Source organism: Xiphophorus hellerii, chromosome 12, assembly GCF_003331165.1.
Source record: "Xiphophorus hellerii strain 12219 chromosome 12, Xiphophorus_hellerii-4.1, whole genome shotgun sequence".
NCBI classification, from domain to species: Eukaryota; Metazoa; Chordata; class Actinopteri; order Cyprinodontiformes; family Poeciliidae; genus Xiphophorus; species Xiphophorus hellerii.
Genome location: NC_045683.1, coordinates 20812530 through 20837752, shown reverse-complemented (window position 1 = coordinate 20837752; position 25223 = coordinate 20812530). Strand labels below are relative to the sequence as shown.

General features: G+C 38.7%; 1 protein-coding gene across 1 annotated transcript in view; it reads left to right on the top strand.

Moving 5' to 3' along the window:
• The window catches only part of adgrv1 (adhesion G protein-coupled receptor V1), a 114906-nt gene that overhangs the window by 61268 nt on the left and 28415 nt on the right, over positions 1–25223 (top strand). The window contains 14 exon segments of the mRNA XM_032579062.1: positions 132–303; positions 453–594; positions 682–1601; positions 2135–2252; positions 2371–2542; positions 2644–2886; positions 4146–4349; positions 4351–4554; positions 5004–5176; positions 5285–5531; positions 5697–5836; positions 7528–7688; positions 7868–7968; positions 24459–24575. Of these exon segments, the coding sequence (XP_032434953.1) occupies positions 132–303; positions 453–594; positions 682–1601; positions 2135–2252; positions 2371–2542; positions 2644–2886; positions 4146–4349; positions 4351–4554; positions 5004–5176; positions 5285–5531; positions 5697–5836; positions 7528–7688; positions 7868–7968; positions 24459–24575 (3114 nt within the window).

Genomic DNA, 25223 nt, shown 5'->3' with positions numbered 1-25223 from the left:
TTTTAGAAAATCAGAGTTTGTGTTCTTTCTCTGTCCATGCTGATGTCTAATATGAAGTTAGCTGTTTATCCAAGAAAGTGTGATTAACTTAATCCCTGATTTATTATCTCATTTCTTTTGCACTTATTCAGGTTGGATTTGCCTCATTGGCTCTGCAAGTTTTAAGTGTAGAAATAGGAACATGTCAGGCAAAGGTGACTCGAACGGGGCTTTTTGGTAATGTCACGGTGCAGTGGAAAGCTGGTTATCCTTCAGGGCAGAATCCATCTGGCTTCAAAACTGGGCAAATTGTTCCAAACTCAGGTAGGATACTTTGAAATGGATTAAGTTTAGGAATAAAATACCAACAAATGAATCAGTAAAATTTCTGTGTTTGTAAACCACACGTATTATTATGTCAAACCTTTCTACAGATTCTAACTGTTGGCTTTGTGTACTTGCATTATATTTAGGTTCTCTCACCTTGGCTCATGGAGAAAAGACTAAAGCCATAGCTTTTACAGCTGTTGCTAATCCATCAGAGGTTGCTTCCTATGCTATTCACCTCACTGATCCTGCATCAGACATTGGTGGACAGGGTGCTGTTAAGTTAAGGTAGTAGCTGAAAGAAGGCTTTAGGCAACAATTGAACATTCAACTGACTGTTACTGGACTCTTACATCTATCTGCCTTTGTTGACAGGTCAGGCTTTACTGTGGCAGAAGTGGAACCATTGGGTATTTACCAGTTTGCTCCTGGTTCTCGGCAACTTGTTATCGCAGAGGACATCCAGACAATAACTCTTTATGTTCAGAAGCTCTACGGGTCCCGCAGTAACATGACCTACCTGTCCTACACAACATCAGGGGGCAGCGCCGCAGCAGGAGAGGATTTTGTTGCTGTGTCAGCTGGTCGAATGTTGTTTGACTCACCTCAACAAACAAACGCTTCCTTCCGCCTTTCAATCATTGATGATGCCCTGTCAGAGCCCGATGAGTACTTTTACGTTAACTTGACACACGTTGAGCTCCCTAAGTCAAATTTAACCTGGGCAGATACACCCCCTCGCATTAATCCACAGCACAGGGTGTCTACTGTCACCATTCTGGCCAGTGACTTAACTGGTGGAGTTTTGAGCATTGGACCTGAGCTTGTGCAGGTGCAAGAGGACAGAGACGAGGCCAATCAGCAGGAGCGGAGGGTTGTGCTGCGGGTACGCAGGTCAGACGGTGTCACAGGGACTGCGAGGGTTCGGGTAAAGGCATATGGAGGTCCGTTTTCTTTTACAGCAGCAATTTTTAATGCCTATTAAGCCTGTAATGTTTCTTGAACTTGTGCTAATATGTTATGTTACTCAGATGGAAGTACAACACGTCCTCCCTTCACTCTGGAGCCTGACAGAGCTCTTGCAAAGGAAGAGCAGGACTTTCGCTTGGAGTCCACTCTAGTGTCTTTGGAAGATGGCGAGAAAGAGAGGGAAGTTGTCCTCATCATCCTGGATGACTCTGAGCCAGAGGGACAGGAAGTATTCTTCATCTACCTCAGTGATCCGGAGGGAGGAGCTCAGATCGCTGACAGACCGTCCCAGGGCTTTGGATCATTTGTAAAGATCACTATCCTTGGTAAAACATAAAACTGTTTTCACTTGTTTGTAAATTTAAAAAATTTCTTTTTTAAATTTAAATACGCCTGGTTAAATACCAGGCGTATTTAACCAAAATACGCCTGGTATTTAATGCACTAGACTGAGGGACTAGTGCATTAAAATGCACTAGTCCCTCAGTCTGCAGAAGGATAAGCCAAACCATCTGACACAAACATGTGCAAATAAATAATCTTGACATAAGTTATTATTTAGTGGTGTAAATAATTGAGCATTTACAGTTTTATTAAGGATTTATTCTGAGCTCATTTGCTGTTGTTTGCACTCCTGTAAGGAAAGGGCAAAAAGCTGCACTTTTTCATGTATTTCCATGATTGACACGCTAATGAAGAATAAGATTTCACCAAATAGCCCACAATTTATAATCTAGGCTTGAAGTTATACTTTTAAAATCATTGTTTTTTTAAATTATTATTTTATTATTTTATTTATTAATCTGCTGCTCTCTTTGAATCTAATTTTATTTTTAATACCTCCTTCTTTCCAAATTAGGGAGTGACCTTCATAACGGTATTGTAGGCTTTGCTTTTGGCTCCTTGATGGGTCAAGTTCTCGACGAAGATTCAGTGAACAGAACTGCTCTGCTCTACCTACAGAGACAGAAAAACAGGTAATAAAATAAAGTTAAATAATGGAGTTTTTAAAATTCGAAGCCCAAAAATGAATCTCGTCTACTGGGATTTGATTTATTGTTCATAAAGAACAATGTGTTTTCTATTGCTGCTTAGAGCTTTTGAAGATTTGCAGGTCTTGTGGAGGGCTACCTTCAGTGAGGAATCTTTAAGCCTTGTTAAAGACAGAGTCAACCTAACCTCACAGCTTGTGCAGACTTCAGGAGTGGTGATTTGTCGGAGAGGAGAGATCCTCTGTCCTCTCATCCTGGAGGTTTTGGATGATGTGGTAAAATAACCTCAGCAAAAATCTGCATTGTGTCATTTTATTTGTGTTTTTCCCCTTTGAATATGTTCAAGATTATGAGTCGCACATCTGCTTTATTCCAGGAACCAGAATACCAGGCCTGGTTCTTGGTGGAGATTTATCAAGTGGGATCTGGTGCCTCCATCAATGAGACAACTCGTTTTGCCAACATCACCTTGGCAGAGAGCGACAATCCGCAAGGTGTTGTGTATTTCTCTGTGGGTCATAGACTGCCAGTCGCTACTGTGATGACCACAAGGCTCAGCCTGCAGCTCTACAGGCAAGCGAGCACAGCCTCAGCCATGACTCTTCAGTATCATACAGTGGTAAGAGATCATCTACTTTATTTCTAAGGTTTATTTACCAGAAATGCTACTCGGAATGTATTGGTAAAGTTATGACATGACAAATGAAATAGACAAACCACATACTACAAACTATGCTTACATATTCAGAGTTTTCAACTAAATATCCACAGATAGATTTGACTGCTTTTAAATCTTTTAGAAGTCTTTAAAAATTGTTCAAGCAGATGTTGTTCTGAATATTTAGGTCATTCCACAAAGAGTTCCAGTTATACAGTTATGCATAATTAAATTCCTTTTTTCAAACTCTGTACAAACCTTTGGTACATACAGCAAAAGAACATCCTGGGGCCCAAAAGTGTAACCACATGGATTTTCCTGAAGGCAACTTAACCAAAATACACCTGGTGATTAAAATGCACTAGTCTCTCAGTCTGCAGAAGGATAAGCCAAACCATCTGACACAAACATGTAACAGACAATACTGTATTTTAAAATATGTCATAACCTTCAAGGATTCATGAGCATATATGTTTTTGAAAGGGATTCATGATTAGTTTTAACAATAGACTTTATTTGATGAGAAATATATTTTTTAGATGTAAAAACAATACATCCAAAATGTAGGTTGTAGTGTCTGGAAACAGTTGTTCAGAGTGTGGTTTTCGGTTCGGTGTCGGGTCTGTCATTTCATATTAAATACCAGCAGCAGTGGAAGAGCTTCCAGTGCTGCCTGTCTCTGATGTTTCTCCCAACGTCTTTGCTAGCTGCTGGTGGGGTTTAGGTGCTTTGTGGATAAAAACTGTCTGCACTGCATTTGGTTTCCCAGTCATCATGAAATTCAAAAAGCCAAAGTTTTCCTCATGTTTTACCTCCAAAATTACATTTTTCTGAAGGTTGATGTTTTGTTTTGTCTGCTCCCAGATCAATTGCTTGTACTATACAAAGTAAATGCTTTTGATATTGGAGATTAAAGCCAGTCTCTAGTCTACTACAAAAAAAAAAAACCTTTCGGTCACATTAGGTGATGTGCTTTCATCTCTTAGAGGATGTGGATGATAAAAGCCAGGAGTAGTGCAGAAGGACTTTCACCAAAGATAATACAGTGTGGTCAGTATGTCTCATAAACAAGCATTACAGAGAGAGTTTGGACTAGGTGAGCTCTGTTCTTCAACAGAAGTGCGTTTAAGCAAAGTCTGATGCAAAGGCAGTTCTAATAATTACTGGTAATAATCACAGTGCTTCTTTGAATGTCAAAGACATGTTTCATTCTGCTTCAGGAACTTACCAAGGAAGAGATGGTTGGTCCTTATGTCATCTGGCCTGCTAAAGCGGGGATGGATTTTCCTAAACAAGAGGGTCAAGTAACCTTTGAACCTGGGAGCCACGTGACAACACTAGACATTTACTTGACGCCGGACCTCGCCTCGTCTTCACCCACTCCGAAGCGCTTCCAGGTGGAGCTGTACAGTCCTTCAGGAGGAAGCCAGTGTTCACTCCCAGTTTGGACTGGCCAATGTGACTCTGGTGTCAAATGCAGCAAGTCAGTCTATGTGGGGCTTGTTAGATCCGTTACATCAGCCTCTCAACCCAACAATAATAAATCAGGTGCTGCAAGGACTTAAGAGTAAATTCACATCAGCTCTCTCTCGTGAGCAGATGACAGCTGTTCTTGAAACCCTTGGGAAGGTAAGAGGTCACAGAAGAAACTGGGTAATAATTAATACAGTTCCATCCACTCATCTGTCTCCAGTTGTTTTATACACAATCCATTTGATAAACCGGTAAAGACAAGACACAAGCAGCTGAAATAAACTTTTTCCACATGGAGAAAGAACTCGTCCTTAGAGATAATGTCATCCAAAGAGATCTTGGAGTAGAGCTGCTGCTCCTTTCCATAAGAAAAAAAATCATCTTGCTACTTTATGCAAAAAGGTGCATATTTAAGAATTTGAATTACAGATATTCATTGTAAAAAGGTTTCAAATGTCACTCAACATGATGCTAGTAACTGCATTTACCTGGAGTGTTTGTGTAATGACGCTGAAAAGAGACATCATTGTAACTCAACATACATAATTGTTATTTCATTTGTTTTTATCAGGTTGTATTCCCAGCTGTTCTGTTTCTGGATGCAGGTACTAGCGGAGGCAGAGCGGACTCCCCTGCATTCAAGCAGCCAAAATTTGACCTTTGACCTATTATGTGTTCTGGCCAATCCTAGTCGTATTGACACCCGAGGTCTCAGTCACCTTGCTGAGGTGGCAGAGCGATTTGCTTTCTCCCTTATCTCTCATCTCCAGTGTGAGATGTAAGTGTTTTACATGATTAAAACTCAGTGTTTTATAGAAATACACAATCACAATCCGTAATATTACAAATGTTTCCTATTTTTATTTATTTATTTTATTTTTTACAGAATGGGCACTGTCATGGAAAAATGCCCATTTATGACCATATCTGCCTTCCAGTGGTACCCAACCCAAATTAATGGACACAAATACAGGGGCCGTAATGCTGACTTCTTCCAGCTTCCAGATACACTGCTGCCAGTGCCAGCAGCCTCATCAGCAGACTGCAGAAACCTCAGCAGGATTCAACTGACCGAGTTCAGAACTGAACACTGGTTTCTAACCAATGATACAATCACAGCTGTTAGTGGGAAGGTAGGAAACTTCTTGCACCATTTGAACTCATTCATGCGGATAACTATTTTACTTAAGATTTCTTTTCAAACACTAGGTGGCAGCATTGTCCCAAAGTATAAAATATCTTAATTGTTTAGACTCTGACCCTGATCTCTCTGCTGCTGCTGCTGCTTCTGTTTTTAGGTATTTTCAGTTAGTCTTCAGGAGAGAGGGTCACGACCCCTAGAAGATGGCAATGAGGTGATATATCGCGTCAACACTCCTGGTCAGCAAGTTAAACCAGGAGCATCTGTGTGCCTTCTTTGGAACCAAACCACTGCAAGGTGAAAACACTTGTGATCAGTCATGTGCTGATAGACATACTGTATGTTTGTCACAAAATTAGAGTTAACTTTTTTAGGGTACAATAAAAAACAAGTCTCTATTAACATTTTTTGGAACCTTTTCATATCAGTCGTATAGTAGTTGTTGTGCAATCAGACCTGCAATGTGACCAAGACAACCAGTGTATAATTGTGTGAGACTGTAGTGTAAAGTACTTTGAGTAGTTAATGTGACTGGAAAGGTGGTATATTAATTCAATCCATTTACCATTAAATTGGTTGTAAAGGCTTAAATTTCCATTAAAATCGCTTATATTAAGTTATTACTTTAAGTTAAGGTGTCCATCTTTAAGACATATTTCAGCACACTTAAGGAAACTAGAGAAAAAAATACTTGTTTTAATCTTAGGCTGTTTAAGATCCTCATTTACAGTTTGGCACTGGGCAGCTGGTTTTATAATTATAATGAATTATTTGGTATAATTCATTATAATTATACCAAATTATAATAAAAAGTTGAAAACAGGAAATGACAGGTGAATTTCTTATTTGGGATATAAAGCTCTTTAGAAATGTTTTCATATCCCTTATAGTCATCCAAAATGTGTTCACTAAAAACTCTATTGTATGGTTTTATTTTTGCTAGTGAAAATCAGAAAAAATGTGGTGTGTATTTGCAATTGATCACTGTCTTCATTTTTCAAATAAAGAAATTAGCAAAGACCAAATGAGGTAAACTGCATGAATTTAGCTGGGTTAGGATCAAAATAGAAGGGGTTGATTGTTTCAGTCTGAGCTCATTGTGTGACATGCTCTACATCCCCCCCCTTACACATATAAACACTCTGCAATGACATATATTCCCCACCATTGAGGCTCCAAAGTTTACTTAATTATGACTTTAGTTGCACAGATAAATCATGTACTGTTTTCCCAAGCACAGAAAAAGCAATGTTTTGTGATATTTTCCCTTTAAATGGCCAGCAACGACTGACTTAGATGTCACTGACTCCGGCTCTCACAGCCTCAACCGCTCTTAATTTCCTTCTTTCTTTATTTCTGAGCTATTAACTTTTATTTTTGTGACAAGGAAGTTTCCTTACCAGTCAAAAGTCCAAGTTCAGTCTCTTATTATTATTAAGGCTCCTTAAAGGCCAGAGGAGTTTCCATGTCTTTTTTTTTGTTCTCATATTTGAACATTCCAGCTGCTGCACTCTGTGTCCTCCCACTCAGAGTCAGTTTCTGGAGGACATTTCTAGGGCGTGGAATGGGAACACTTGGCTGGAACACGCTGTTACAAGTTAAAAATTGGCAGGTTTGGTTTGGCCAGTGAAGCTGTTTGGATGAATAAACACAAGGGAAGAGAATATAAACGAGGCTGAGAGAGCAAAATGTTGAGAAGAAATAACCATTATGATTAGTTAGCTGTTTCTATAAATCCCATACAAATCGGAAAAACTTATATGTTGTCTATTTTCTTAGATTTTCATCACTGTTAAGACCCTTTTCATGTTATGCAAGAGTTTTTTCTTTGCTTGAGAAATCTTAATCCCCTGGTGCAACTCACACATATTTTAAGTTCTATTTTCAGGTGGGTGAGATCTAAAAATCCTATATAAAGGGGAAAAGTATAAAGAAATATGTAATCTCAACCTGCTTCGTCTCCTCTCTTAAACTCTTCTCTCTGCTAGCTGGTCGTCTGATGGACAGTACTGCAGGGTTGTGAAGGAAAGTGGCAGTTATGTGGAGTGTGCATGCTCCCACTTGTCTGTCTATGCAGCACATGCAGAGTTTGTTGCACTTGCATCCTACAACGAGGCCTTCTTTGCATCAGGATTTATTTGTATCTCAGGTATGAAAGACTGTTTATTTATTTCTCTTTCAAATATTTCATCTGTGAAAGATAAATCAAATATGCTCCAACTAAAGGCTTGTATTCAGGTTTTAGTTTGGAGTTTAATTTGTCATATTGGTCCCTATGGATGTCTTAATAAGTTGTAATAAATTATCAATGCATTTTTCATTTTTTAGGGTTTGCATTGGCCATCATCTCCCATGTACTGTGCTCCCGTTCTCCCATGTTTGCTGCCAAACTACTCACTCATATGTTGGTGGGCTGCCTTGGAACTCAGGTAACTTTTTGGCTTTTTGAGTTAATTTAACACAGAATCAATCCTGACTTTTGTATTATCCTTCAAAGTCGATACAAGCAGGATAAATGCAATGCCTTTCAAAAATGTGTTGTTTTTTTTCCATTTTTGACACTTTACAATCATACAATTCAATGCATTTTTTTTGAGTCCATATGATAAACTAACATAAAATAGTACATGTCTGAAGTTTTAAGAAAATAAATGTGAAATGGATTGTGTGCATTTCAATTCAGCCAATTTATTCCACTACCTATAAATAAAACCATGTGATCAGTATAGAAGCAGTTATTTTGTGAAGGAGTTGTTAGATAATTTTAGTGAACAAATGCCATCCTAAAGAGTAGGACAGTGATATATCTGTGCCCTGGTCTAAGGCATAGATTAAAACAATATCTCAAACTTTGACTATCTCACAGAGCATTCTTCAATTCCTCATTTGAAAATGAAAGACTATAGCACAACTTCAGAGGCCTGACGGGCCAAGCAAAGAGAGCGTTAATCAGAAGAGCAGTTAAAACGCCCCGAAGGCTCTGCAGAGATTCACAGTTCAGGTGGGAGATTCTGCTGTTGTGTGAGATCTGAAGAAAGCCGTCACTGAAAGAGAGACATTTCAGAGTCCCTTTTAAAGCTTGCCACAATCCATGTCAGCCATATAGCTAACTGAAGGGCTTCTATCAGACTCAAGCAATATAAAATCTTTTGACCAAACATGTATGTGTGGTGGAAAACTGAAATAGGTGCGTTACTCTAAACACACATCCCCATCGGGACCAATGACACTCACATGTGGTGGCGGCTTTATGCCGTGGGGATGCTTTTTTTTTTCTCCCCCCAACAGCGATGCGGATAAAGACTGGTTGGAAGCTGGAACAAACATAAGAGTGGGGTGCCAATTAAAGATACCAAAGATTAAATCAAGCATGTTCATATGTTAGAATGTTCCACCCAAATCCTTAATCCAACTGAGAATCTGAAAAGGCTTGAAACCCAATGTTCAAATACAACCTCCACCTAATCTGAGGTTGAGATATTTTTCAAAGAAGAATTGTGTCTGCAAATCTGGTTGAGGGATATCACGGTTCTATTGGAGCAAAAGGTGCTTCTAAATAGTCTATCAAATTTTTATTGAAAAAAAAAGAATAAATACTCTATAATTGGTGGAGTTAAAGGTTGTAACATAGCAAAACCTGAGAAATGTCCAGGGGAATGAATACTTCTGCAGGGTATTACAGGCAAAAGGCTACTGATGTAAATAAATCATGATCATTGTTTTGATTTTGATGTTATTTCAAATCGCTAAGTAAATCAAAAAACAGACAGTGAATGAGAGCAAACACATGCACAGAGAAACACATGCATGCTGCCAAGCCATCTCTTTGGTCTGCAAGATATCTCACAGGTATTTTTCTTGGAAATGTGCATGGATGTGAATACACACATCATCACATATCATCAATTGCACAGTTTGCGGGCTGCTGCGTCCTGACAACGCAGCCATGTCCACCCCGCACCTGCGGCCATTAGAAACGCAACCATTGAGTGAGATAGATATGTAGCTACAGGTCAGTCCTTCATCTGGTTCTGATCGTGTGTGTGTGTGTGTGTATAGGCGGGCGTGTGTGTGTGTGACTGTGTGCGTCTGTGCGTGAGTGAGTGCGGGACTGGTAATTTTCCACTGATCCCCCCGTCCTCATTGGTTGACAAACACAATCACGCTCTGAAGTAGACTTCAGGGGCTAGCCACCACAGTCTTGACCTGTTTATGGCCCAGTCAGAGCCCCTGAACCTGAAAGGATTTTGGATGGAAAATTCCATCCCCTTCTCTCACTTTAATACTTGACTGTACTTTGAGGCTTTCTTTCCCCTCTATTGTGCTTATGCTTTAGCAGTCTCAATGCAGTTCTCCGTCTTCTGAGCCAAGATCTGTTAATGAAAGGGAGGTTCAATGTCCAGATTCACAAGCTGGAGCTCCAGCTAAATGTGTTATCACCTAATGAGGTAGACCCCTCAAGAGGTCATCTAGTCGTGTCAGCAATCATTTGGAAGCTATGATGGCTGCAAGTGTGCGGGTGTACTCAATAAGAGATCAGCTCACATGTTCCTTTACGCAATCTCTGCACTTCATCTTGGAAATGAAATAGGTGATTTGAAAATACGTTTTATATTTAAATCAAACCCACAGTAGGTAATTTGTATATGCAGTATTGTTTTCGCCGTTCCCTGGTTTCCATTCAGTTCTGGCTAAGCAGCTGTCACTGGTGTCAGGTTATTCTGTCATCCTTGTAGGCTGGTCACTGTTCCTCCTGCACTTCCAGATTTGTTTTATTTTTATATTTTTGGAATAGGTCATTTTTTTGCTTGTAAAAATTTGTGAACTTGAACTGGTGAAAAAATTAAAAATGCTTTGATTTCCTTAAATCTCCATAAAATGACCGAAGATTTTTACCCCCTACACTCATCTGTATGAATATTATAGTCTAAAAGTTGAATGTTTTTCAGATTAGAGCAATAATCCAGTGATTACTTACAGTATGTTTTTTTAAAGAGCATGTGTTAAAAGTTTTAATTTATGGTCGTACCTACCTCTATTTCTTAAGAGTCTTCACCAGTGGCACCTCTACCATAAACGTTTTAGTTGCTATCAACCGTCCTCATAGTTCTTGCTGGATTTTTTTCTTTTATACTTGACTGCTGTGCTTGACAGAATTGTTCGTGCTTGATTTCATAGTATGGGCATGCCTTTTAAGTACAAAGGCTTTCCCATGAGGTTGTTTCCAATTTTATTGTTAGCCTGGTCTATCAATTTCAAACCCAGTTTTAATATGTGTTTAGGGTGATTGTTTTACTGGAACACCCAAAGTAGTCCAGGTCTGAACCATATGAACCAAACGATCACCCGGAAAGGAAATTGGTCAAGATGTTCAAGAACAACCATAAACTGCAAACCACTGAAGGACTTTTGTTGCTGTTCTCAAGAATGAAAGCAAGGTTTGAATCACCATGTGCCACAGGGTTTCCATCGTGTAAGCACCATTCTGAGGACCCGTTTTGCTGCCAGTGACACTGGTGCCCTAACCAAGTAGAATTTAATAATGAGCTACCTCCAAGTGTAGCAACTTCACTGGTTTACACTTGAAAAATTATAAATAAAACTATTAAGCTTCAATGAGGACCTTTGTAATGCTCTGATCCTTTCATGGAATATACTTGGGCAGTGCTTAATGCTTAAAAGCAGAGTCTGTGCCAGGAAACCAAGCAGTTTTAATAAACTCCCTTTTCTGTCAGTAGCAGCACTCTGAGTGCTCATAATAATTCATAATCAAACTGCAGCTTGCTAAGGGCCATTTATTCAATATTAGTAAGAGTGTATTGTATTTATTTGAGCTTCCATGTTGAATTTAGATCCTGTGCAGTTTAGAGAAATGATCACTGAAGCTATGTGGTAAATTTGCTAAGAGTCTGAATAGTGTTGAGTTTTTTTGTCTCTGGAAATAACAAGAGGTCTATCTGCATTGCTCCACTGCAGAAACTTCCAGACACATTTTGCTTCTCATTGGGTTCATTCACAAAACCAAAGCAGAAAGATTTCGAAGGACACCTAGCGACAGTGTTTGTGCTGCTGCTCTCACTCTGCCACCACAGCTAGTCTAAATAACCTATCATTGCCGGATTATAGTCCAGTTTTTGTAGTTCTTGTTTATGAACTATGCCTTGATTTTCCAGTGTGAAAAAAGCAAAGGACCCTGCATGTAAATAACAGAGAAGAAGTCAATGACAGCACTGTCTCTTGAGCTTCCGGTCTTCGGCCTCGTTAATACTTTACTCCTGGTTTGAACGGTCAGCTTCTGTTCCAGCCCTGCCTGTGACAAAGAGGCCTCTCCTTATGTGGTGACTGGAGTTAGTCACTGCCTCTGTCCTCTGTGTGTGGAAAAAATTTGAACTGCCATTAAGATTATTGTATGTCTCCAACAGCTATAGCCACAGAGAGGGAACAGGATTGATATCCGTTTTCTCTCTGAGAGCGTAAGAGTTTAAATCATTTGAAATTTGATGAAAATAAAACCCTTGGAGGGTTCTTCTATATTGTTTTTGAATAGTTTTTAAATAAAATTGTCCTCTTTTTATTTTGCATGGCCTTTCGCAACCTTATCCAATGATGAGTTAGGAAGCATCTCAGGCCTTGAGCTACAGGGTTGATTATTATTAGGAAATAATAAGAAGTATGAATACAAGCAAGAGCAGAAGATGACAACGCTTATAGAGATGGAGACAGAAGAATATTAAACCGATCTGTGAATCAGTTATGTTACATCGGTTCCAGAGTAAATTGTATGTAGTGTGTACGGTAAATGTTCTCGTTTTCTGTAAATCTTTATGACCTTCTTAATCCCACATATCAAATATGTTGGTGCAACAACAATCAGGGTTTTAGCATGAAACATGTTAAAATAGAAAAGTATGATCAACCACAAACTAATTCATAATAAAAGGTTTCTGCTAAAGTCATGTTTTTGATAAAATATTCAGCCTTTTAAGACTTGTTATGTACTGGAAATGTAATATTTACTTTTTATTCTATTTTCCTTTTTGATTACGTTGCTGAAAACCCCAGAGGAGCCTGTTGAGTTCCTCAGATGTTCTCTAAAATGTCCGTGAATTTCAAAGATTTCAACTATGTTAAATATTAAATTAATATTGGATTGGTTATTCACAAGCTGATGTTTTCAAGCCTCTGTTAATTATGGATTTCCACCTGCAGCCAATGAAAACCCATTTAAGACTAGAATATTACATGAGATCACTAGAAACACATTGTAAAAAAGAAATGTGGACGTAATGTAAAGTATATTTAACGCACTTTAAGGTTTTCATGTTCCAGAACCAATTGATAAATGAGCCTCATTGGGATGCATATTCCAAATTAATGAAATGCATTTTTTAACATGAAATATCTATTTCACAATAAAATAATTGTGTTCAAAGTACACTTTGGGGTTTTCTACATTTTTAGTGTGAGATTATGCTTTCACTGACTAAACAATGAATTTGTTTTAAGACTCTTTATACATGTTTACCTTGAATGCCAATGAACTGGTCCATTCTGGTTCGTCTATTTGTGTTACTAATACAGCAGAATAGGTTTACAGATTTTAGTGTTCAAAAAAATTTTTTTTTATTTTGTGTTATTGTCAGCACCTCACTTTACCTTTTGGTCTGTAGCTGCCAATGAAACATTAAATGGAAATGTGGGTGTATAGCCAGAAAATGCTATTATGGGAAAGGAAATCTACTCTTTATCTCTCTCTTGCAAACCGAACAAAATTTAAACTCCATCCATTGTGATTACAGTGCCACACACGTCATGTAGTGTGCGAATGTTTTCCCCAGTGGTTTCAGTGTTTTATTCCTGCTTCTGGGAGGTGTTTCAGTGACTCCTATTTCCTGTTATTAAGGATTTCCTGTTAGTTTTTGAACTGACTCCAGCATTGAGAAGTTTGATCTGCAGACTCCAAGCATGGCCAAACCCAATACCAGGCTCTTTCACTCTTATGCAACATCAGCCACTGTCAGTATCCCTTCCTGAGCAAAATATAAAAGCTGTTTGACTGCTAAAAGTTTTTATTTACTATTTCATCCAGAAAGATGAGCACAGCTATCAAACGGGAAAGTTAGTGACTGAGCTTTACCATTTTTGTTCAGAAAATGAGATAAACACAAGCATCAAGTGCGCTTTACAGGGATGTTTATATGTTCCTGTCATGACCAAATCCATTTAAATCCATAAACAGAGCGAGTCAGAGTGTCTGGGTTTTAGCAGATCTCCGGCTGACATCAGAGAGGCTCATTATTTTGATCAAATCTATGCTTGTACAAAAATAAAGCATCAAGAATAAGAAAAAGTGGAAGGACAGGTACAGCTTTTTATGCCCTCCCCTAAAATCTCCTTACTACATCATGATATGTATCAATGGTTCCCTTCTGCACTCCCAGCGAAACAAAACAAAATGTCCTTGCGGTACTAAGGTCTCTCGTGTCTGTCAGGCTGAGCTGTTGGCTGGCAGATGATGGAAGGGTATAAAGTATCAGAGCTCAGGACCCTTTATTACTGCATGTGTGTGCAGACAAGACAGTGGAGAGGTGAAGATGGCCTCCTGGGAGACTCACATTACGCTCTCACTAGCTATAGCTGCACGCCAGGTGCTTAATGTTGTCCTGACTTGATCTGCTCACAGTCTGATCCAGCGCTGTTGAGATCAGCAGCACCATCCTTGTTCCTACTTGTTCCTCGCTGTTGACGTTGCTTGTTCTCCCTTTTGTTGAGATAGGAGTCTGAACTTTGCAAAGTGTAGCACCTAATGAAAAAAACTCATACCTGATCATTTTTTCACATTTTGTCACATTACAGCATCAGACTTCAATGTACTTTATTAGAATTTTATGTGGTCAGCTTGTAAATATTTCACAAAGAATAATGGTCAAAACCTTCAGCCTCTAAATGTGCAAATCCCCAAAAGACTTGCAGCTGTAAAAGCCACAGAATTCTGTTCTGCAAAGTATTGACTCAAGTGGGTTGAATACAAATGCATAGTAATCATTTCATATGTTTATTTGGGGGAAAAAGCACAAGAAAAAGTTTAAGGGTTGGAAATACTTTTAAAGGACACCACAAATCCTTTTCATTTGGCCTTTCATGCCTTTATTTTCTGTACAGTTCTCTAATGTTTGCTTTTTGCATTAGATTATTTGCTGTCTTTTGACATATGTATATTTATACCATGTGCTATTCTCTTTTCCTCTTATGTCTCCAGGTGCTGCTGGTCTGAACTAAAGCAAACAGTATATTTTTTATTGTTTGTGTATAATCCATGTGATTTATCTATTCAACTTCTAAGAATATATGCTCCCCTTCCATCAGCTGCATGGAGGCCTTCACTGGGGTTGTCTTATTGGTCTTTAAACCATCAGGAGGATTGAAACACTCTGACCCCTCTGGACTCTGGAAGTTACATATTTGGAGGTTTCCAAATGTGTGTTGTCCTAACAGCTGGTGACCCTTAAAATAAATACACTTTCCTCTAATTCCACATGACGTAGGAGAGTCCAGCAGTTGTTATCCCACTGCTGTTAAAATATTAAGCTAAACCGTATGAACTCTTGCATATCATCAGCGAACAGTTGCAATAGAGACAGTTTACCTCACATTAAAGTTATTATAGAAAGATCTGAGTCTCACAGCTTTCCAAATGAAATGTCATCAGTTAATTACTTGACCTTTCATTCATAATCTACATTTCTTTGCAAGAGTTTTCACGCCCCTTTAGTTATTTTACAACGGTGCTTTACACACAAAATTACAAGTGGAAAATCTGAAAACATCAGTCATGAGTCTTAGCAACAGGATCATGAAGACCAAGGAGCAAAACATGTCAGGTCAGGGATAAAGTTGTGGAAACGTTTAAAGCAGTGATGATAGGTTATAAAACAATATCCCAGTCTTCTGACATCTCACAGAGCACTTTTCAATCCATCACTCAAAAAGGAAAAGAGTGTGGAAACCAAATGAGACACGGCTTTCCGCCTTATATGAAAGGAGAAAGTTAATCAGAGAAGCAGTCGAGAAGCACATTCACATACATTCACCATAAGTATGTGAATGTAGTCAGATGTATAAGGCTAAAATTGTATCCTTTGGCACACATGAAAAACATATGTGCATTACAGACTCAACACACCCCTCATTACCGTTACCACGCCATCCCTCCTGTTAAACACTGGTGGTGGCTGCATGAAGTGGGACTGAAAACCATTCACACTTAAACCGTCCCATGTTGACCAAAGCACTGAGGTTCCAAAAATTACATAAAATCAATTATATGTAAAAGAATGTAGTTGCTGATGAGTACTGCAGAAATACAATCTTAGCAACATAGATAGAACACCTCACAATAAGCTATACTTTGTGTTGATCTATTACTTTAATTACCTCTAAAACACTCTGAAGTATTTGTTTGTAATGTGACAAAATGTGAAGAATTCAAGGGGTGTGAATATGTTTGCAAGAGACTGTATAATGCAGTTAAAGACAATAACTTTCGAGTGTTTAGATTATGGGCCCATATATAAATCCGTGATCACTTGTGTTGTCTTGTTCACTAAACACAAAGATTATTAGAAATACCAATGGATCTTCTAATATATGCTTAATGTATTAATTAATGACAGTCATTAATACTGAAATATCGATCTTTCTTCGGACTGTGGAGTCATTTAGTTCGTCACAGACCTGGTGAACCAGGACTGCTGTGATACTGTCAATGAATTCAGGGAGCCTCGCTCAAAGTCCTGCTCTATTTTTGGTGTTCCAGTTTGTCTTGGCTGAGCTTCATGTGCCGAGTTGGCTGAACTTTGCAGGTTTTCACAAATGTTTACCATGAACTTGTTGAGGTCGCCGGTGTTGCCACCTTGGACGTGAGGTTGTGCAGCAGCTTTACAAATGAAGCCAAGCAGAATGTTTTGAAGTTCTTGTATCACTTGTAATAATACGGTATTGTTTTTTTCTGCTTCATTGTTAAAATTGGCAGTTCTTTAAATGCAACTGAATAGAAAGCTTAAAGCTATGGAAGTGAGATAGCAAGTCTGACGCATTTCTAAAAAAAAAAGAGGAAGTGAAATTGTACTTGTGGATTTAGGAGGACTGTCTCTATGGCCTAAAATAGAAAATCGAGAGCCACCAACTTCCTCAGTGAATCAGGAAGTCTTAAATACAGGAAGGAAACATCTTTCAGTGTAATCTAAGATAGCTGTATCTGTAATGACTCCACTTTGTTTAGACTGGCCTTAAACTCTTTGTTTACAGTTTCTGTTCATGAGCTTTATTTGGTATTTGGAGTATGCAACTTTTATAAAAATATATTTTTAACATATTTATTAGAACTGTCACTATGTCATGGCAGTATAACGAGACAGATAATCTGTGAAAAAATTTAGCTCCTCTGCTTCCTCCATGAAGTTCAACCAATTAGAAATCACCAATCAGATACAGGAGGAGGGTCTTAGCTCTGTCAATCAGTGCTTGTGTATGCGCTGCAGCTGTGCTTTGGACGGAGAAGCAACTTACCGTTACTGGAAAACTGTTTATCTGCCAGTATAAGTGGCCATGCTAAATAACCTGAGCCTTCATGGTAGGCTCTGCTGTGAGGAAGAAGCTGTAGGATAGCAGAGAGTAATTTTTGAGCACCATGTACATGAGCAACATTGACAGTGCTAAGACCCGCCTCCTGAGTCTGATTGGTTGTTTTTGACTGGAAGCGTATTTCTGCAGATGGCGTTAGGACCACAGGCAGGAGGCAGAGGAGAATTTTTTTTTTTTACAAATTATCAGTCTGAAAAGTATCAAGACAGTTTACTGTCAGGAAACTATGTAATAGTTTTTTTTAAAAATATTTTAAAATAACATTGTTTTATTAAAGTTACGTGCTGCAGCTTTAAAGTGATGCTCAGTGTATTCACTGGAAAACTCAGAATTCAGACAAGTCATAACAAGCATGGACACATCGTACATATGCGCTCCGTCACAATCAAGTCAGTCTATTCACACACAGCTGTTTTCAACGTTATCAGAAATCAGTGCCAAAATAGATTAATGACTGGGCAAACTGCTTTTGCAAATTGATATGTGCAAATGCTCAGTCATTTAAATCAGCCTTTCAAACTTTTACTCACATATCTAAATCATAGCTGCAAACTCTTTTCAAAAGTAGCCTATAGGGGTCACTGTAGCTCTATGACTAAAGTCCAACTACAGCAGCTGTGAATGAAGTGGCTGATCAATGATTGCCCTGAGAGCTGCTTCGTTTTATGACTAAACCCTTTTTGGCACAGACTTGGAAATAACTACATGGATAAAAAAATTGCACAAATGAACTGCTGCGGGTTTTGTTATGTGAATAAATGCACCTGTGGAGAGTAAACCTTGACAAACTGACCTCATATCAGCAAATTTCCCTGGTAAGAAAAAAAAATGTAATAAATGAATTGAAGTGGGTAAAACAAAAATTCTCAAATAGTTGATAGTTAATTTAGTCTTTCAATCGACTTGTTCATTGAGTCTAAGCCTGCTGAAGAAAAAGAAGGCAGGCTTTTATGGGACTCATGGCATTTCTGCTCAGCGCCAGTACTAATTAAATCTAAATCACACAGCTCAGTAACCGTTTGGCTTCAAAGCCTCCTACTGACAGATGATAATAGATGTGTCCCATATAGATTGCCTGTTGATAGTTGTTGCGTCTTTAACAGACTTTTGTAAAAGTCACCCAAAAGCCAAAGGATTTCTAACTTCTGATTTCACTCACATATCGCTATCATAATAAAAGCATCTTAGAGTGGATACAATTGATGTTGTATTTTATAGCACCTTGTAAAAGTATTCACATCCTTTGCTGTTTGTCACATTACATCCACAAACGTCGCTGTGTTTTATCTATGTTTTATGTCATAGTTCAACACAAAGTAGTGCATAATGGGGAAGTGAAGTTAAAATGGTATACAGTTCTTCATCAAATGAAAACCTTAAATGTCTGTCGTGCATTTGTTTTCAATTTCCCTTCCTCTGATATGCCTACATCAAACCTATGCGACTTCATGTTGTAAGAAGTCAGTTCAGTGTTTCATGACAAATGTGAAAAGGCTGAAGTGATAGGAATAGTTTTAGAAGACAAATCCCTGCTCCTGATTGGGAATTAAGGGAGAAAGGTCCACGCATCACTTCCCTTGGCTTGATAAAGGAGTCGTGCTTACAGTACCAGCCCCAGCTGAGGTAGACACTTACCCACAGAAGTCTGCGGAAGGCCAAAGCAGACCCGCTGAGTGTGTATGTTCAAGGAGTTGACCTTGAACAGCTGCTTACATTGTTTTTACAGCTGTGCAGATGCACACGAATCTGTCCGCGTGGGTTTGTGTTGCAAAGAGATCTCAGTTTGCTTCCCTACAGATGTTGAGGAAGGAAATTCTAGAGGCTTCTCAACAGTGGTCCCGGTGTGATGGAAAATCAGGCAGGCTACACGTTGACTGCTGGACTAGGAGAAAGAGGAGGCCTTCTGGAATGCAGCTAAATGTGCTTCATGTGGGTGGCTCCGCTTGGAGTGTGCATATGGAGGAGTGAGTGTTGCCACTGGCATCTAGAAGCGTGCATTACAACAAATGGTTGGGTCACAACAAAAATAACAGTGGAGTGCCCACTATGCTATGTACTTTTTGAAATATGCAATCTATAATAGAATGCATTGCAAAAAAAAAACAACAACAACTGGGATTCGTCAAGATTTGTGAATATCCTAAAATAGAAGTATTTTCCACCAAAGACATGGTGAACTTGCTGACAGCTTCTCATCTGTTTTGACCCTCTTTTTGCTGTGTCACACAAGATCACAGAGGAACCTTCCGGCTCATAGCCTCCAATTTGTTCGAAAAGTATATCAGTTGTTCCCAGAACCGAGGTGAAGGTTCTAGACATCATCCCGCAGCGTTGCACGCTGGACCACAGACACATTGTTCCGCTCCTGCTGTGTGTATACTCGCATAAGCAAGTGGAGGTGCAGTGCTTGTTTGGAGGTAAAACAGACCACAGGGGAGTGGATATTTATCTGCCAACAGCTAGTTCAGCATCTGTGGCCCAATGCAAGAATCAACACAAAACACCTTTGAACTTTAGTTCTTCTGTCTTATACAACTGCTGCATAACACTTGCATATGCACAGATTATGGTATATAACTATTAATCCAGGCATACAACTGTTTTGCCACATGCATGGGAAAATAAACATATTCTGCCCCATATACTCTGACTCACCTAAATACACCAAACAATTGAGCAGACGTGGCACGTTTGGAGAAGATGCTCTTGTTGTATGAGACTACAATTAAACTTTCCGGCCTACATTGGCTGTATTTGCGACAGAATACTCACACTGTACACTGCCCCCATGGTAAAATAGGGTGGGGAAAACATGTTGTGGGAATGCTTTTTTTTCCAGCAGGGACACAGAAGCTGATCGAAGTTGATGAGACTATATGTGGAGTTGAACACAGGGCAATTGAAGAAAACCTGGATGAGACGCCTAAAGGTTTGAGACAGGTGGAGTGTCACCCTTTAGAAGAAAAGTGAGGCATAAAAGAATAGTTTAGATCACAGCGTATTCAAGTGTTGCAGTCAACGTTCGGACTTAAATCTATGGCAAGACTTCAAAGTTGTTGATCGCAGATATTCTCCATCCAATTCGCTAAGTTTGGGCTGTTTGGCAAAGAATAATCTACAAAAAAATAAATCGGTCTTTAGATGCACGAATCTCGTTTGGATGTACTCCCAAAGACTTGCAGCTGTAATATAAACAAATGTGGAACAATTTTGAATTGTTTGCAAGGCTCTCTTTGTAATACTTGCTAAGGATTGTCAAAATTAGAATTTTGTTGGGAGAGATTGTGTTTCACCAATGACCAGTGATTAGACGAAGAATACCAGAATAAGAAAAGCATACATTTAGCTTCTCTTTCTCAAATCTTCACAAAGACAGAAGAAAACACCCTGGGTGCTGGCTGATGCTGGAGCCAGCTAGATCAAACCGGTAGCTGTTAGAAAGAAGGGGGAGGTGAAGGAGAAATGAGGGGAAAGAGGAGGAGGGGAGATGAGATGTAAAGATGGAGTAGGTGGGACACCAGAAAATAAAAACTGGGATAAAGAAGGCAAGGTAGAAGTCTTTGCAGTGGAAAAGGAAGCAGGAAGTATCTTGGAAAGGCTCGGATGGATATGCAGGCAGATGGTTCAGACCCCTACTCCCTCAGTGATGTAATGCATCGGGTTTATGCTATTTTTAGCTACACTAGTACACTTTGCATGAGCGTAAGCCTATCGATCAGCCCCACAATTCACCACGAGGGGGAAGAGCTGCAACTAAGCAGCAGAAAATAACTTCTGATCATTATTTTTTCTTTCGCAAAGGTTTAGCGTTAGTGTTCCTCTTAATTATTAGTGTCTGATCAAGGTTTGCTGAATTGTTTCTTCTGGCATTACATTTCAATGCAAAGTGTTTTGTGTTTTGTTTTCAGGGAGTTTATTTGTTTCCACCTCCTGCATCAATTAAGACATTTGGTTTAGAAAAGGCATTTATTTGTCTTTCAGACCCAGTTATCGAATTAAAATCCAAATAAATTCTCTCTAAAGTTAGGCTAAATTATTTAGAAGGCTGCAGTAGCCACAACTAACATGCCAACCACAGTAAATAGACCGCCTATGGGGTATTGTAAAGTAAAAAAAAAAAAAAAAGTTTCCTGAGTTAGCGTTTTGTCAAAGTACTGTTGTTAGTGTTTAGCAATGAAGAAAATGAACAAAGAAATCTCTTTTTCTGTAGTAATGCCTCATTCTGTTGCATCTTAAACTTTGTTTGCTTTCCATCAGTATCTTTACTGGCAAATATTTGATGTACATTTTAGGACATCATGTTAATACTGTTTGTTTGGTATAACAGAGCAATATGTCCAGTGGTTTGAGCATTTCATCCCATTTCAAACACAGATTAGATTTGATCTAATAGAACATGTAATACATAATTATTTAGTGGATCTGAAAAGCGTGGACATAGAAAGGTCATAGTTAGGGTATGAAATTATATTTTGAGCTTTGAACTCTCATTAAGTTCTAAGCTCTCTAATTTTGTTTAATCCAAAAATAGAGCAATTAGAGCAACTACAAACCCACAAGTACATTTTCATCCACCTCACAGCTGGGAAAGGACACAGTTTCACATTTTCAGTTTCATATTTTCCGAAATGTGCTGCGTGCCATAGATTTCAATCTTACATCACAGTCATACATTACCAGAAGTTGAAGTACTGCCCATATTTAGCATTTCCTGTTATCAGAGAGCTTGCAGGCAAACACGCAGCACCATTTTCCAGGGTGTGCTTTGAGAAAGTCTGCAGCCCGAGGGTATAGACAGGTCGACTCCTGGTGAAACAAAGTAAAGAAGCAGCAGACATGCACATGAGAAGTTTTACATCTGCACCTGTGACCCCTGACCCTTCCCCTCTACCTCCACCTCAGTAGCAGGTTGCTATTTCTATAACACCAGCATGCATGTACTTATGTATTGGGGTTTTTTTTCACAATGGATGAAACCATTATTACCATGAGCCTCTTATCTACTCAGTAGCTGCAGCTAATACACGTAAACAAGGGACATATCCATGTCAGTTCCAGCTCTGTGACATTAGAGGTACAATGCCTTGAACATCTTTTCTCTCTACACCAGGAATCCGGCAACAAGTGCATGAGCTGCACCGCTGACGTACAAATAGAAGTAGCTTTACTCCTGCAGTGTTTGCTTTTCAAATGCTAATAATGAAACGGTAACCTAAAAAGGTTCAAAGAATCAGTATGCAAGAAAACAGTCTGTCTCTCTACACTTTTATACCTACATTAAGACTTAGACTTTATGTAAATTCGTACATAAAAAAATGGGTTTTATATGTTTTTCTCTTTCACAAAAGTTTAAAAACACTTTTTCATTGCATGATTGTGACCCAAAAGTTTCTTATTTTGTTCTCTCAATTTGACAAAAATACAAGTCAAGAAATATAAACTTGTTTTTCTTTAGAACTCAATAAACATCATACTGCTGTCATAAATGACATTAATGCATTTTTATGCAACATGTAACTTTTAATATTTTTATTTTTAATTAAATAACTTAGATAAATTGACCTAAGCAAAAAATAAACACCTGTTAAATTACTATACATTTTGAAGAGCATTTTGCACATAAAATCTTTATATTATGTACTTTTACTCTTCATAGCAAAACAAAATGACAGCCCAGTTAATTACATGGGCTGTCTGCTCCAGTAACCAAGCTGCTGAGCAGACAGGCTGCTCTTAACGTTCTGTTATTCTGAAACATCATCACTTAAAAGTGTCGGGTGGCCTTCTTTTAGTTTTGCATCAGGAAGGGAAGCAATTTCAAACAGCCAAATTAGTCTTTCTCCTGTAAGCTGTACCCTTTTTTTCAGCCAGCTGACCAGCAGCACATAGCAACAGTTTGCTACTCTGTGGAATTTCAGTAAAAGGTTTTTAAATTGTAGGAATGACTCATGCCTTCTGAAATCAACACTTTGTCACATGTACTTATTGAAGGCAGTCCAATGCTAAATCCTCAGATCAAAATGTGGTAAAATGTTACATCATTTATGTGTAAAGTGTTTTGCTGGAGATTACTTTCGGTTTTTTATTGGTTTTCTTTTGGAATAGTGGCGTGTCACAATTTTTCTTCTGCGAAATTACCCGTCTGTGCCAACAAACATAGTCTGTCATTGCACAACGTTTGTTCCCATAGCATACCTGGCCAGCCTCTCCACTAGGCACAACTCCAGGCTGTTGAGTCACGAGTTCCCGTCCTGTGCTATTCCTCCCACTCACATCCTCCAGGCACCGCTTGGAACATGCACAGGAAGCTGACTCAGGAGATTTTTAAGGGATTAAAAACATAGGGACAGTTCTTTACACTTCCACTTAATTAGAAGGTGCATGCAAAGGTTTTACGAAAGGTGAAGTTGGGTAATCATTTAGGGTTCTCAGAAATGGCTTGCAAAATGCAGAATGTAAAAAGATGTCAGTAAAAACAGAAGCAATTTGCATTTTAAAAGAAAAACTTGGTGTTTGTTCTTGCATAACCAGGCACAAATGGGGTTATTTAAATACTGTTTGGCTAAAAACAGGTAAAACACAGAACTGGGGAAAACTCAGTCTTACATTAGTAAGAAGTTAACAAACTCCCCTGTTGCTGCTGTCTTCCATTCATGCTCATTCTGCTCCGCTGAGCAGGCGATGAGCCAACAGGCGGTCCGTTATGTAACAACTGCCTGACTGCATTTACTCCATGAGTGAATGAAGCTCTGTGACAGACAGCTGAGCAGCAGCATTTCCTGCTGCCCTCCTGAGTTTTCCACAAAGATTTTGCCTCTAATGTAAACAAGGTTTCACCTTGACCCATAACTCTTCTTTTTTTTAATGTATTTCTCTCTTGCATACAGTGATGTGTTTATTCTGTGTTTTTCTAACACAGCATGGAAGCAGTCCACTTCCAAGACGTGCATGCACATCACTGTGGGAGGACATGAAAAATGTATTTTTAGTTTTGTGTGATAACAAGTTGGCAGAAAAGGATTTCTGTTCAGCAGATTCTTTTTTGTTTGTTTGTTTCTTAATTATGTTAATGCTTTAATAATGTGTAAAACGAACATCATAGTATAACCATGAAATATATTTTCTGACAGTGTGAGGAGTTTCAGCCATGCAAAATGAGAACTAGGTTTCCAAAAGACAAATCCTCCCAAAAAAGAAAATCTAGGTGCTTTTCTTTTAATTAAGGAATGAAAGGCTTGCATTTGCTAATGTGTCTATCTGTTTTTTTTTTCTGCAGATATGCTTTCTGGTGTCAGCTTTCCGTGGTCCAGTATTTTCAGATGACAGCTGTGCTACTGTGGCGCTATTCTGCCACTATTTCCATCTGAGTCAGTTTTTCTGGATGCTCATACAGGTAAAACATAAATGCAATATCCTGTAAGCTAAACAAAATAAATAAAATGCTGAGAATTTTGTAACAGAGTCCAAATCTCCAGGGCTTTGTAAAGCCGAATAAACACAAAAACAACAATAAAACAAAACCAGGTAACTTAATGTTATGATGCTTCTACAGAAGTGAGTTTTACTAGTAGCCATTGAATCAACTCATTGGGCTCATTGTTTTCTTTTCTCAATTTATGTTTATGTGCTAGAAACACACATATATACTGTATATATAGATGGATAGTCATTCACCTTGTTTTGACAAGGTAAATAACTATATTTAGTTGGAACTGAATATACTTATTTACACATATCTAAGACATATGTGTTATTGGTGGAGTGTTATGAGATTAACTCCAGAACCATCTGAAGGGAACAGACTAAAGCAACAGTGTAATACTGGTTCATTGCAATGTCGACGTGCAGAACCTGCTTAATGTTTTTCATGCCTGCTTGTTCACAGACTGATTTTGGAAGCTTTCATAAATGAAAGCAAAATTAAATGGGCTGCGTCTGACAAACAGGTTTTTAGACACACATGGTTCTCATTAATATGGTAACAGAGCTGATCTAGATCGGTGGGAAGGTTTATAAGCTAACATTTAGCCCAGACAGGGTT